General features: G+C 33.9%; 2 protein-coding genes across 4 annotated transcripts; both read right to left on the bottom strand.

The window, feature by feature from the left end:
* Window positions 1–1,405: 1,405 nt before the first annotated feature.
* On the bottom strand, window positions 1,406–9,692 carry ACD5 (Diacylglycerol kinase family protein). Of its 2 annotated transcripts, XM_088210876.1 has the most exons (14): window positions 9,562–9,691; window positions 9,071–9,187; window positions 8,113–8,274; window positions 7,845–8,012; window positions 7,671–7,763; window positions 6,840–6,932; window positions 6,364–6,583; window positions 6,227–6,253; window positions 5,985–6,069; window positions 3,788–3,937; window positions 2,926–3,027; window positions 2,449–2,811; window positions 1,936–2,002; window positions 1,406–1,811 (listed from the first exon to the last, which is right to left on the bottom strand). In XM_088210876.1, the coding sequence occupies exons 3-14, from the start codon at window positions 8,176–8,178 to the stop codon at window positions 1,674–1,676; spliced, it is 1,572 nt and encodes a 523-aa protein (XP_088067002.1). In that variant the 5' UTR covers window positions 8,179–8,274; window positions 9,071–9,187; window positions 9,562–9,691; the 3' UTR covers window positions 1,406–1,673. The 2 variants fall into 2 exon arrangements, with proteins under 2 accessions (XP_088067002.1, XP_088067001.1); XM_088210875.1 differs by having other exon boundaries at window positions 9,071–9,692.
* Window positions 9,693–10,103: 411 nt separating this feature from the next.
* On the bottom strand, window positions 10,104–13,976 carry LOC110820541 (N-terminal nucleophile aminohydrolases (Ntn hydrolases) superfamily protein). 2 transcript variants are annotated; one of them, XM_022050035.2, is made up of 8 exons: window positions 13,596–13,976; window positions 13,120–13,291; window positions 12,837–12,896; window positions 12,490–12,554; window positions 11,991–12,383; window positions 11,859–11,917; window positions 11,228–11,332; window positions 10,104–10,566 (listed from the first exon to the last, which is right to left on the bottom strand). In XM_022050035.2, the coding sequence occupies exons 1-8, from the start codon at window positions 13,653–13,655 to the stop codon at window positions 10,347–10,349; spliced, it is 1,134 nt and encodes a 377-aa protein (XP_021905727.2). In that variant the 5' UTR covers window positions 13,656–13,976; the 3' UTR covers window positions 10,104–10,346. The 2 variants fall into 2 exon arrangements, with proteins under 2 accessions (XP_021905727.2, XP_021905728.2); XM_022050036.2 differs by lacking the exon at window positions 12,837–12,896 and having other exon boundaries at window positions 13,596–13,974.
* Between the last annotated feature and the right edge of the window lie 1,648 nt (window positions 13,977–15,624).

Below are 15,624 nucleotides of genomic sequence, written 5' to 3' on the forward strand. Positions count from 1 at the left end.
GTAGAGAAAAGGACGGTGGTCACAGTAGTATAAAAATTACATCGAACGGGAACCGGGAAGGGCCTTATCGGAGGCAAAAACCGAAGAAACTCACGGCGGCGCCGCTTGACTTCGACGATGTTTTTCGGCCAATTGGCCGGTGGTTTGGCTATGATTTTGCCACATGGAGGTTCAGTATCAAAAAACGAGCTAAGGGAAGAAATTTTACCTCGTTTGGCGGCCGAAAAATCCTCATGTGCGGCGGCCGGTTCCTCCGGTGGCTGGGTCGTCTTCTCCGGCGAAGGTTCTGGCGGCTAGGTTTGGGGTTGGGTGTGGATGCGATTATTTATAACCTTCCCCTTTTAATCTGAGCCGTCCATCATGATTTAATATGGAGCCATCCGATAACGATTAAATTGAAAATAAATCTGGGCCGTCCATCGCGATGCGATCTGGGTCATCCGCACGCACTCTTGATCTGGGCCGTCCATGCGTGCGGGAGCGGATCTGGGACGTCCGATCGCACGCACGCGAATCGCCCACGTGGCTCCCCGCATCAGCATCCCTGCCACGTGGCGTGTCCTGGTTGGCCGAGTCTGCTGACCGGGCTGCTGACGTTACTGCTGACGTGATACTATTTTTCTAAATTGTATTTTGATCCCCGGTTTTCGATTTTCTTTTCAAAAATACCTTCAGAATCCAAATTTTCACCTATTTTTCTCAAAATCAATTTTAATTAAATCTCAAAAATAATTTTACCTCATTTTATTATTATTTTTATTTTTATTTCTATTGAATTAAATTAAATTAAATTAAAATTTTATAAATTAATTATTAAAATATAATAAAATTAAATAAAAATTCTAATAAAAATTAAAATAAAATTAAATAAAAGTTTTGGGTGTTACAAAATCAATCATATATTTTAATTTTATATTTTTATTGGTTATATTATGATAAGAAACGTAACCACACAAAATATTTTAGTTCTATTTATATTTATATATATGTGTAACTGGCATGTATTTGATATTTGTGCATAAAAAGGGTAGTAAACTACAATATAGATTATAAATTTGGCTATTTCCTAAAAGTTATTATTTCATTTCTCCTTTTTCCAAATTGTAATTTTATTATATAGTTAAAGTAATTACAGTTCCAGTTCCAATAAATAGATAGTTGAATATACTATGTGATTTAGTATTTTGTCAACGTTCATAACATTATTAGTATGTTAAACTGTTGCAATTTTTTTCATTTGTTTTTAATTTTATTTTTTAGTTTTAAACTTTTACATGTCACTATGCAAAAATCCAGACAAATACATGCCATAGTCCATAGTCCATATAACAAATTGGCTGGAGTCAGCACAAATCTCATCCAAAAATTCCTTCAGCTGATGCTAAAGATTCAAAATTCACAAACATATAACAATTAGATACACTTTTTATTCAGTATTAGTTATAAACATGCTTGTTTACCTTCCTATGTTACAGTACTCAACATATACAACCATTCTCTTCAACCCCCTTGTCAACATCATCAGCTGATACACTTCAAACAAGTTACATTACCTGGGAACTATACAGATTTTATTATATGACATGTTAAATACCATATTAATTGTTTGTAGTTAGGTTTAATTCCATTCTACTCTGCTAATCTTGGAGACAACTTTCTAGTATTGTATTCTGCTAAACTTCTGGACCAGATGCAAATAACCAGACAAGGCCTTGAAATACTTGTGCTGACAGTTGATGTGCTTCAAACAGCTCGCCATCCAAATTCCAGACACTCTCTTTGCCAAAAGAAGTAAATGTAAAAGCTGTAGTCTGTACATACAACATAAGAGGAGAAAAACAACAAATTCGCAACATTATTTCTTGAAGAACTGGAAAAACACCGAGGAATTCTTTTCAAACTCTACAAGGATGACAAAAAAGTGAGAAAGCATACCTTGTGATATTCCACGAAATCAAAGTTCAAAGGAGTACCGCCTTTTTTGGCTAGCTGGGTAAGGTGCCTGTAATAGATAAAGCAATGTAAAGCTCATAAAAACAAGTTGTAGATAACCAATGGTGTTTGAGGAAAGGGATAGCACAAACAAATTCAAGAAGCTTATTATCTACCCTGACAAGCATCTCAAAGATCATTAAAACAAAAATGATCTCAAGTCGAATTTTACCAATTTTCTTTACAGTTCTGGGAAGTCCTCAAAATCAACCTTCACATATGAATTTATTTGAGGTACTGCAGAATTGGAACACTTGAACATTTAGGATGATCCTAACCCAAAGAAACTGATTTCTTTTCCCTCCATGAAACTCTGAGTACAAATATTCCTTCTATTTCTTTTTCACGTCGTGACGCATATTAGTTTTAATCTTCACCTACTTTCTAAAAACACCCAAAAATAAGATACTTGATGATTGAAAAGGGGATAAATTTTGTAATAATTATGAAAATTACCACAGATACATAGCACGGGGGCAATCTTTAATCAATATGAGATGCAAGAAACCATCTGAAAGGTGTGCATCCACCACCAAGCCATCAGGTGCTCTTTCATTACGATTTGATATCAAAGCAGCAGCCACACTAAGAAAACACCCTTTCGATTTCTTCCATCTTGTTTCCTCTAGACGTGAATAAGGTTTTGCATGTGGAATTGGCTTTGTATTACAAATAATGCAGTTAACTTGGCAAACCACTCTTTCAGATTTATTTGTACTCCGTAGTGGCCATATCCTACCCTGTTGACAGCAATTGTCAGGGGCTGCACAGGGTTTTTCTGATTCAACTTCTAGGTAGGCTACCTCTGCCTCATATGATCTGAGGGGGATAAATGATTAACACAATACAGAACATAGTAAGAGAAGATTTTTAGATTTGGGAACTGATTAATAAAACGTTGATTCCTCGCTATCAAGCCCATTTAAAATATACCTGTGAGTCAAGAAAACTTTTGTTCCAGCAATATCATATCGCTTGGGACCCATCCAGCGAAGTTTTTCACTTTCTGTAATGACGTCTCCATAGAATCCATAACTGGCAATTTTAAGAAGATGAATTCAGAAAAAAAAAATTCATCCATAAAAAGCATTTTAGTTCATCAGGCTTGGTTTTTGACAGGAGGATTAGGTGATTAAAAATTAACAATCAAGCAAAGGGAGACCAACATTATCTTAAAATTATGTATGTGAAACAAATTTGCAACAATAGGGTTGTCCTAAAATTATCTGTTGTCTATAGATAAGCAAATTTTCCTTTCTTGATAGGAAAATGAATGTGTTAACAGGATGGCAAGAGGGTACTGAAAGTATTATTTAGAAGGAGAGAGAAAAGTAAAAAAAAAAGATGAAGCAAAGGGTTTGAAACTAATTGTCTGAAATGTTGAAGAGGATCATTTCCCCTTAACAGGTCCTACTATTCCTCTCTCCCCATGTGAAGGAAAATACAGACAGGAGTACCCAAGCTATAGCCTCTACTATAGACATAAAAATAGCAAAACTGAAAGCCGTTATGACGCAGATGGCTAATGATTAAACAAGCCTCAGCCCTGTTTGGTAATGCTTGCATTTGTCAAGGAATTTGAAGCATATCTTGGTTGATATTGCAATCATAATCAAGAAACCCCCATCTACAAGAACTCGGTTTAAAATTAATCAGTGCATGTGCATAATCACATGAGAATGCACCAAATAAACAATAGATAAAATGCACATATGTCTGGTAAGAATATGTTTGTGAAGGCTTAGGAATACATAATACGTATAGAGGCATCAGATCAGCAGTAAAGAAAAATTACCCAGCAAAAGAAGCTGCATAGCGTACAAAAGGTTCAACTTTTGAAGTTGATTTTGTTTTCCATCTCACAACCTGAGCTACATCAAGGCACACCCTTTTGCCGAGGACAATGTGCAACGCGGATGTTATAGGGTCTCGGGCTCCAGTTGTGCTGCAAATGAGATATTAAAATACTAGACATAAATGCCAAAACCCAAATGAATAAGCAGAATGAGCCAGCAATTGGTTTTACAGATCATCAGCATCAAATATGAGTAATAACTTTTATTTTGGCCACATCAATAATGAAAAAGAAATGTCACTATTGGATCGAAACTATGTTTAAAACAAATATGAATTTTTTTGGAATTAATTTGCAAATTCTCACTTATTTCAATTAGAAGATGATGAAAATATTCCTTAAAATAATAAAATTGACCTCCTATTGAATTCTATATGAAATTAGAACAATGTAAGACTTTGAATGTATTGTTTTAATTCCATGTGAAATCTTTTATCTTCTAAAAAATTTACACCCTCTTCTACATGAACCAAGTGCCAATTAAAATGAATTTCACTAAATTGTAGACTCGTTTCAAATATAGCCTAATAAATTGATGTACAAGAGAACCACGAACAGATATGAAATTCTTTAAAAAAGAAAACAAAGGACTCAACAAACAACTTCAATATCTTAGTTGTGGAGCCCCAAAGAAACAGAATCAATTTTCTGAAATTGTATAGCTAAATAAGACTTGATGTTAGAAACAGAATTTACGAAGTTTTAGTTTTATCATTTAGACTGCTAGGAAGGATAAGCTAGTCATTTTCCATGTATCTTGGATGAGTTATTTTTAAATAGCTAACATGGTCCAAAAGCTTGTCCTTCTTCGTACATCTTAGAAAACCAAAATACATGAATACTGCACTCACACTGGCATTATTTCCTACAGTTTATGTTCACACTCCAAAGGACCCAAATGACCACTATGTGCAGGATAGTTTTATTCAGGAGACTTCATGAAAATGCTTCATCATAAATGTGTAGTCAAAATCAGCATTAAGCCACAAACACATAGATAATATCCTATAAATATGATTCCTAACAGTAGTACTGTCACCAACCAACAGTACCATGGAATGTCTTTCAAGATTCTCCAAGCTAAATTAACCATATACACCAATCTAAAGAAAAATAAAAGCAAAGGAGCATGATAAGTCTTCAAATGTACCAAAACTATCTTCCATAATTGTTTGTGTTAAAAAGCACTGGACAAAAACTGATCTGTTCAATAGATTTTAATAGCTTTCTCAAAAAATAGTTTTTTATTTCTAATTTTTGCTTGCTGTCAAACCAGTGAAGTTTTTTTTTTTTTTTTGAGATAGTCAAACCAGTGAAGTTTACTTGCTTATTAAAACTACCAGGTCAAACTGTTAGTCCAAGCCTCATCAGAATTCCCTCTTTTTACAGAATGATATTCTAATTTAGATATTGTGGCATCTATACTAGGAAACATGCTGTATAACAGCTTCAGTGTTGCTGTTAACCAGCATCTTGTGATCTCAAGTTTTCTATGTGTCCCCTCACTCTTCATGGACACTAAAGCTCCATTTGGTACATGAAAATATTTTCTAATCATTATTTTCTAAATTTAGGTGTATCTGTGCATGTATTTATTCATGAAAGTATGTACGAGTTGCATATTTGTAGAATAATCAGAACCTAAATAAAATAATTTTCTAGAAAGCACAAAAACAACATTTCATTATTAAATGGAACCTATATATTTCAATAACAACCCTTTCACATGATTTCAAGCAATTCCTACAATGATTTAAGATTTTCTTTCAATTTTCAAGCAATTTGGGATGCTAAATTAATGCAGGAACCAAATAAAAATACTGTTAAAAAAATGTTGAAGTTCCAGTTAGATCCAGGAATTCTAATTGTATCTAACAGGAATAACATCAATTTGGAACAATCATATTTCTAGAAAGCATATAGATAATAGAGAGCTGAATTGGAGAGCTAGGACTTACGGAGCTCCTCAACACCAACGGAGAAAACAGAAGCTAACTAAGAGCCTCCCACATTTGAATCCAGAAAAGCAGTCAGTTTAACAAAAGAGTTTCAAATGATAGTTGGTTTAAGTCCCACATGCAAAAGAATGTCAAAGAAAGAAGTAAGAGAAAGACACTCTATTTACACAAGAACGTACCATATCACTATGGCATCAGTTGATCCTGCTGGAATAAGTCCAAATCTAAACCATTCATTGCCTAGGGGAAAGTCAGGATCTTGATCTGTAAAGTTTTCAAAGAAAGCAAAGTCGATGTTGAATATAAATTCTTTATAAAATGGACATATATCAACAGACTATCATAGAGTGGAAAGAAATGATTAGACTATAAAGCACCTATGTATGACCACCTTATACTACCTCAAAGGGGAAAAACTAACCTGCGTGATATAAATCATCACTTGCTTCTGTAATTTTAGATAAATATGGAAAAATATCAGAAAAATTACTTACAGTAACTAAAAAAAAAACCTAGATTTTTACACATCAGGAAATGTACATTAGTTACAATACATACTGAGGTTTAAGAATCTTGATCCATTTTCACTCGAGTCCACAAGAAGGGGATGGTCTTCGCTTTGATGGCTCGCAGCAACAGTTTCCTCAGGTTCAGGAACTAAAGGGCTTCCACTAATATGAACAGGACAAGCAAAATCTGAAGGAGTTGGTGGGTAAGGAACTTTATGCCTTAAAGAAAGAAACCCATTAAGGATTTCATTGAAGAACCCATCACCACCCTAAAAATCAAGTGGATGTCAGCAAATTGGTCAACGAGATATATGATAAAATCCAACACATACATAATACGTAATGGCCAGAAGAAAGCATCAATTTCATGGGACCCAATAAACATAAAAAAGTTCAGAACCCCGTAATTTTTGAATCATCATTTAGAGTTTCTAAGATCATAAATTTAGAATATGAAGGATAACCCGCTATTGATATTATATTAATGAGAAAGATGCACAAAATGGAGGAACCATAACCACTTACAACAGCCACAACACCATCATAGGAATTCAGCTCTTTGTTTGTGGTAGTTACCATAATATCATGTGCATGTCCTGCCCTCAGTGTCACAATCACCTGATGGAAGAAATAGTAGAAACTATTACTGAAGGATTTTAGCATGTTTATCTTAATTACATCTCACTTAGAGTCTCACATCTTATTTTGGGACCAAAAATTCATATTTCAATCAGAAATAAAGAAAAGAAAAAACTGAAGATGCTATATGTCAATTTTTTTTTCTTAGTCACATGTGATTTGCCATTTGAACTTTGAATGGAATCAAAATTTCCATCACAAACAAACTGAAAACTTTGGAAGCAAAATGGGGAACAATCATACTTACAAAATCATTTGTTACATTTCATTACATTTGGATATATGAAATCTCACCTTTGAATTGTCTTAATCCATGATTAGTAGGACATCAATTAGAAAATGACAAAATGTCATTGCAAATATTTCTGTTCATACTCGTCACAATATGCTTGCCAGAGTGACTAACCTAAAACCTGAAAAGATGCTTGACACTTCGAACATACACTTCATAAATTCAAGATTGGAGATATACCACATGTTCAAAGTCGCAAGACATCACTAAAGATAAAGCCTATTTGTGCTCAAAATATTTATTACTAGTTAATAGAAGCAGAAAAAAAAAAAAAGGAACAAGATAAATGCACAAGCGCTAAATAAATAGCAGTCCTAATAATAGGAAAAAAGTTTTTGAAACTGATTATGTTAATTATATCATGACAGAATATTTAAGACTCAAGAACGAAGGACAACAGATATTTAAGAATGTTAAACACTCACCTTTGTTTTCACTTTTGCACGAGAGAAAATTGGGGCCACCTTTTCCCAGATGTTACAGCCATTTGCTTTCCCACTCATTGGGTTAACCAAAACCTAGTCAATGAGAAGTAAATGCCGGAAACCATTTCTACTGCAGGTTTACATTTATCTTATCATTAAACATGTGATATATACCAGCAGACTTTTTGGTCTTCCTATTTGCATTTTTAAAGAAGCATTGACTTGATTCACCCACATCTGACATGTCTGCAAATCCTTGTGACCAAAAGTATATGCAGCAAGGACCCAAAGACAAGGCTGAGACTGTGACCTTTGAAATCCATGCACCGTAAAGCAGAACATCTACATCATTTTAAGCAAAAGAAGGGAAGAAAAGGCCGGTATAAACATCTCAGAATATGAAATCAGGGGGCAAAATGTAGAGCATAAATAAAAACAAAACCTCAGAGGCAACAGAGCCATGACTCAAGAAACATTTTCCAGCAATTGAGAGATCTGATCCATGCATCAAACTGCAATTAGAAAACTCTACGGCATACACATCTGAGAATTTGATCTCAGTAGCAACTCTTGGGACAAGTTTAAATCCCAAACAGCGTGATTCCTGTTCCAGTAAAAACCACTATCAAAATCCTCTTTCATAGTCAAAGGAAAGACATTGTGGTTCAGATTCATTCAATTCTATGGATGGAAGAGAGAAAATTAAAAACATGCATTCTAACAGTTAAGTCAAAAAACCTGTCTCAAGTCGATCTGTTTTAGGGTCGTATCTAGTTCCTCCTGACAAGAGTTGATAACCAAACTATGCTTTTTTCTATTCTTCTGAGCTTATATGCATTTCAACCAGATCATAGTAAAATAACACTTCATTACCTCTAAACCCCTCTCAGCATTGAACTTCCAATTAACAATTTATAAATCCATGTCCAACAGTTCCTTAAAACCCAGCCCAACGAGACTCCAAAAACCTCAACTTAACCACATCATCAATCAAAGTTGTTTATGGTATATCTCATCTAAACAACAAACCAAGTACTTGACCATACATTTAATCAAGCCTACAATTTATTAGCTAAAGCCCTCTATATCATCCAACTTTTAGTATCCCTACATCATGGTTGACCATGCCTCAAAGTAACCAGAAAGAGCTAAATCGAAGACATGGAAATGCAAACTTGACCAAAAAAGAACATCGGCTACCAGCCAAATGAGCGAGGACAAATACCAGCTTACCAGACCCAATTTCCCAATTAATCCTACAAGCAAAATTCGGTGTCATATCCAAAAAAAAAAAGGAAAAAAAAGCTAAAAAACACGAGAGTAGGATGAGAGAGAATATTTAGGCTTGGCAAAGAAATATACTCGAGAGAGTATGCTTTGTAGTATTGCATTATACTTACATTCTCTGAGGACTCAAGCAATTTCCAGGACAACCCATCTGGATTTTGAGTGAGAGTAACTTCCCCAACGTGATCCAAGAAAAGATTGCCACTCAAAAAGGATGCTTCCCCGTCAGACTGCAAATTTTGGGGAGACTCATCACCTAAAGCGGAACCATTTCCATCTCCTTCCATTAATGAGATTATATTTAAATAAATAGGGAGTATGTAAATGTGATACACGAAAAAAATAAATAAATAGCCAAAACCAAGACTAAAAATTCCAACGATTTCCAGAAAAGTTCGTTTAGAACTCGAGAATCCCAAGCAAAGATAGCTCTTTGATGGATTTTTAATTTTCTTTTAATGCAAAATTGCATATATAAATCCAGGTGAAAAAAAAAAGGATTGACGCCATATTGCCATTAGATGGCATCCCTCTCCTGTTCAGAGAGGAAGAGGTTGGATTTCAGACACCGATCAATGCATCTCGGGTCGGCTCAATGCGTCACCTAGTTCTGCGCTCGTACTCACTCCCTCCCCCAGCTCACATCTCCCAATAGCCGGTGCAAAGTATCATCTTTTTTTCTTAAACGCATAATTGCTTTATAATTGAACAATGTAAAAATGGGTGAGACAGACCTTTCGAGTGTTTCTAATAAAAAAAATGTTGTCGTATATATTTTTTCAGAAAGGTTAGATATTTTAAAGTAAAATTTAATTAAATTAAAATCTCATATAAACACCTTGCACATTTTTTTAAGAAGTAAAATAAAAATTATACACCTACCATGTCTTACTTCCTTCTTTGCCTTCTCTTTTATTACTTTTCTGTAGTTGTTTTTTTTCTTTTGGTGGGTAGAGAGTAGTGTGCAACAGAAATTGTCAAAAAATGCAAAACAAAATTTCCATCCAATTATATTTTACTATTTCTTATGTTCAAAGATAAAGGAGTTGGAATTGTTTGTCTCATTAAAAGAATTTTACTTGGAATAAATAGTAATTTTTTCTGAAAAAAAGCTTTCAAGTTCTATCAATTTAAGTTCAAAAGATCTTATTATTTATAAACAAATTTCATTATCTCTCATATTTTATTATTTATAAAAGATCAAATTGTTTTCCCACTTACAAATTTCCTAAAAGAGTTACTGCATACAAGCATGCAGAAAGTTCTATCTTTCAAGAATTAAGAATAATAGGGTTGTATAAATTTAATGGGGATTTGATTTTGGCATGAATGGAGAATGAGAACAATCAGCTGCAAGAGCTATTGCATGATTTGCAAATAGTTGCTATTTCAAGGCAATACTGTGAAAACCTCCACATCATCCATGTCTGAGCTTCTTACAGAGTACTGAAATGTCCATCCATGGCAAGCACCAGCATGCGCGCCATTCTTATCGATAGCAATAACAGCCCCCACAAAATCTGGAAATTTTCTCGCGATTCGTGATATTGCATCCTTGGCAGCAAGCTTAGGTTCCATTCCCAATCTCATACTCTCCACAACTTGATAACTGAAGGCGGAAAAAGGCCAACTTAAAATCAGATCAAACACAATTTTTTCAAGGAGGTGCTATTGAAGTAGCTGAAATATGGAAATCTAGACAAGCAGGATAACATGAACTCAGCAATGCAGAACATATATGTTATATACATGTATGCAAATTTCGAACATAAACCATTTAGATATTTGTTCATTTAGGGGGAGCAACCATGCAGCAAAACAGAAATGATAAATCAGGTTTGCCCTTTTGGTCACAAAAACTTAATCATCAAAACCCAGCTGACTCCACTGGCACAAGCTCGAAAAAGGGTAGTTGGGCTTCATATTATTGTTTACTGGATTACTTGTAATATTAGATTTAAACTTCCTGAATACTCTCCGATGACAATTTTGTATTCCTTAAACATATATAATTCGCTTATCAAAGCAAAGTCCAACTTCAGCAAAATTTGGTGCAGCTTGCTTCACAAACCAACACAAAGCCCAAGACATATTTTGATGCCATCAAGGTTGCCAACATGATAAGTTTTAAGTACATGTTAAACCAATACGAAAGTTTTAAGTGCGTCCTGTTCTTTCAGCAGATTTTGAAGAAATGCATAGATTTTCAGTCCTAAACCCGAAAATAATTCCAGAAGGGAAAGTAGAAACTTTGGGTGCTACTATACTACCATGGAAGAAAGCGCATCATGATGTCTCCATCACCCGTTGCTCCACAAGCACCTACTTCATCATCAGCATATGCTGAAGATCCAGCAATTGGTCCATCACCCACCCTACAGTCAAAACAAAGCATATTATGTACAGCTTATCCTGAAATAACTCAACGAAAATCAATCTGTACAAAGAAAGAACAAACATGGTATATCCCAGATTCAAGTCAACAAATTTATTTGATTTGAAAGATAATGGAAATTAAAAACACCAAGGGCAGAAGATAAGATGGCAGCATATTACAGCCAATAGATTTGGGGGGACCCCTAATACGTAGCCTTTTCCTCCTGCAATCATGTGAAGAAAGAGTCGTCCTTTGCTTCTAATCCAACGATTATCATTTCATGATACTCTAATAGAGAATAGAAGAAATAGGATCTATTTTCACACAACCAGACTTCCAGAGAGGGTAACACAGCAACAAGCAACAAGACAAAGAAAAAAGATAATTGGGGATGAGTTTTTTTAATTTCTCAGAGCACATCATGACAGGAGGAGCAACACAGAAGGGAAAAGAAACCATTTGTCATCTTCCAAGTGTAAAATTATCTCTGCCATTTGTCAGGGCTGGGCTTATGCTAGTCTTACCTTCCAGGTATCTTAAAAGTGGCTCCATTAGTTGATGTTCCAACAGCAATATGACCCACCTATACTGGAAACGAAATTTGTTTAACAAAAGGAACTTACTGAAAAATGAACTTCATAAATATGTCAACTCACTTTATCAATAACAGCCATTGATATGGTATCATGACTCCGAAGGCCAAAAAGAGATGATCTGTACTCAATTGATCCAAAGATACTGGCTTTGGAGCATGCCCCATTAGTAAGGCCTGTATTATCTGTTGGTTGGTAGGGGCCACAACTATCAGCAGGAACAACATTTTTCCAAAAGTTTGGTTGGCAGCTATCCTCTCTCCATTTTGTCCATTTCTCTTTAGATTCTGGTGAGCTAAGGTCTATGGGTCCTGGAAGACCCATTGAGATGGCAAAAGCTGAAGCCTTCTCCCCGACAAGCAAAGTATGTTTCGTGTGCTGCATTAAAAGTCTTGCTGCTCTAATCCCATCTTTGACATACCTCATGGCAGCAACAGCTCCAACCTCCATTGTCATCTATGCATACCCTTAGCCAAACACATGATAGATTATCATTTCAATTAGTGGAACATGCACTGGTAAAGAAATGAAGTAGATGAAAGAGCAATTAGATGCTGATTACCCCATCCATAACAAGGGCATCAATTGTTGTTTCTCCATTCTCATCCGGACTTCCACCAGGCCCCACTGTTCATAATAAAATGAAGTACATCAATATCGGCACCTACGGCTCAATGTTACAGAATCAAGAAATAAAAATCAACATGCATGTTCCGATTATCTTTGAGAATAAATGCTTTTAGAAATTGTACATAATTCCAACTAATTGTTTAACACTTCCAAAAGTCATAACTTCTATAATAGAAAACAACAGAACTATCATCCTTGAAGATGAATCTCCTCAAGTGTAAGCATCTAATGCGAACAATATGCTCAGAACTACTCAACAATAAGTTCAAAAAGCTGAACCTCGTAGTTTTCTCTTTCTATTTCTATTTTTCTTCCTGACGGAAATTATACCATTAGAATCTGCAAGGTGAAAACAAACAAGCACCCAAGTTGTTATTTGTTACAGAAATTGGTAAGCCTAACACAGCACTCACAGCTCTAATGTCCTAATAAGAACAAAGCGATTACATTTCTAAGAAAAGCAATAACCTATCTCAAAATGAAACGAAAAAATACAGGACAACAAGAAACATATACATCTATATATATAGAAGTAGGAGTTATTTAGGTATTAGACTCTCACCAGTACCATCACATCTTAAATCCTCACAAGCAGAACAACCCTCCACAACAGCATCTACTGCAGACAACCCAGAATCCACAGCCCTCCAAGCTGCCCTAACGGCTTCCAAGAAAGGCCAAGTGCTCACCACAATAGGATAGTTGGTTGAATTCTTCATTTCCAGTCCCACCGCCTAATAGCCAATAAGTACACACGACAATAGATCATCTCTCGCAGTATTGATGTAAAGCCATGTGATAAAATAACCGAAAAAAAAAATATTCCTAAGCTATTTGCTAGCTATGAAAATTCAGAAAAAGGAATGAAATTTCGCCCTTGTAGATAAGACAGCTGAAACCCATTATACAATTGAGGGTAATTGACCTTTTCACAAGGATCAAAATTTTATGGTTTCTGGTCGAGCAACAAGAGGATTAATCTAAAAGATTGAAAATTTACGAGTGAAAAAGAAAAACACAAGCTTGAAAAACAGTTACCATAGCGAATAACGATGAGAACAGAAAGAGAAGCGTGATGGGAAGATTTCTGGCAACCATTGAGAAATGAGCTTAAGTTTTGGAATGATTATGAAGTTTATCTTTCCCCAAAAGAAGAGCAGCTGTTACTACGTAAAAGTGATCGAGGCACTTCCCAAGCCTTTGTAGCTCAGTCTTGTGTTGTGGAGCGAATAGTTGGGAATTCAACTCTTGTTACAGGAACTAATCAGAAAAGGAAAAAAGAAGTGATCATAGCACTTGTAATGGGTCGGGTCTTTTCTTCCACATATTGGTCAGGCTCTTCTTCTTCCACCATTTTGTTTGTATTCACAGTATGTTTATGGATTGGTCAGTCTCTTCCTCCGCTTGGAGCTTTCGCCAAATATATATATTTATAGATATATACATATATAATAGATATTTCTTTTCGTGACCATATCTTACAATTCTTGTTAGAATCATACAAAACGCAGTTGAAATTATAATTTAACTCGTATTAATATAATTCAATTTAACTCAGAATAAAAAAAAATTTGAAATTTATGGGTGAATTATGATTTACTAAAATATATAGGTGAATTGATAATGAATTGCAAAAATTAAATTGAATGGCATGATGTATTAAAACGATAAAAAATAATTATTTAATTTGAAATATATATAAAATTCTATATGTCAATAATATTTTTACTTGAAATTCTCTATTCAAAATATAAAAACTTCAATTCATAATCTGAGTATCATTTTTTAGGGTTGAACTATCATTTGATGCTATGTATCTTACAATGGTATAATGTCAGTGCAATAATTATATTTCTTTTTTAAAAAAAAAAGATAAAAGGAAAAAATATTATTCTACGAAATAGTTAAATCATACTTTCCTCCTAAAATTTATCTTGTCATACATAAATCATTAATATTTTTTTTAACTTAAAGAAAATATATATGTTGTTTTGTGAATTATTTTACACTTTATTTCCTATCACTCAAATTTATGAAATCAAATTAAAAATAAAATAAAATTTTTAATAAAATGGATAGTGAGAGAATAAAATGTATAATAGTTTATAAAGCATGATAGTCTTTACATAGTTTAAATTTTTTGATATTTTTGTATAATACAATTAGTCTTATTTGAGAAAAAAAAATCCTTCTCAAAATTTATTTCGAATATGAAACCATTTATATGCATAAAATCAAATATATATATATATATATATAGAGTAGTAATATTTTAAATAAAAATTCATATGTTATTAATTAAATAATATATATACAACAAAAATTACTAATAAAAAAAATGACTAAATGTATAACAATCCGATTTTTTTGAAGAGAAATGAGTGTCACCTCACATGTGAACCTGATAAATTTTTGCGTAACATTATGTTGATCTCTATAAATCAACAATATATACCTTGTATGGAATCATAATTCATGAGACTCACAACAATTTTCTAAAATTTCATTATAATAATATATTCATATCTACTTTACAATAAATATCCAAAGTAACTAAAGAATTCTTCAAAGTCTTCCTTTGATCTTGAACTTCCTCCTGACCTGAACTAATCTGCACTGGGGGAGGGTGTGAATTGGGATGAGTTTCACGAACTCAGTAAGAATAAAATAGTGTTCAAAGTAGAGATATGCAAACACACATTTATACAGGCTTGATAAAACCAATGCATATTTGATATTCATAGAAATCCAATTTACAAGACAACCTTACTCATCATCATTATCGCAAGTATAACAAAAGAAATAATCAAGAACCACATCTTTTTCATTACTTATTCCAATATATTTATATCTAGGTACCTTACATATTATTTTCATTTATAAATATCATCATATCGTATTGGATTCATACTCAGATAATTTTGTTTCATTCACAAATACCATCAACAACACCAGATATATATCTAGATCATCTACATTTTCATTACATATTGTCATTTTCCTTACCAGTATCATTGAGGGCTTATAAGGATCCCCGTTACACACGGATGTACAAATATTTCTTTTA

Source organism: Carica papaya, chromosome 9 (genome assembly GCF_054855325.1).
Source record: "Carica papaya isolate Zhongbai chromosome 9, ASM5485532v1, whole genome shotgun sequence".
Lineage (NCBI taxonomy): Eukaryota > Viridiplantae > Streptophyta > Magnoliopsida > Brassicales > Caricaceae > Carica > Carica papaya.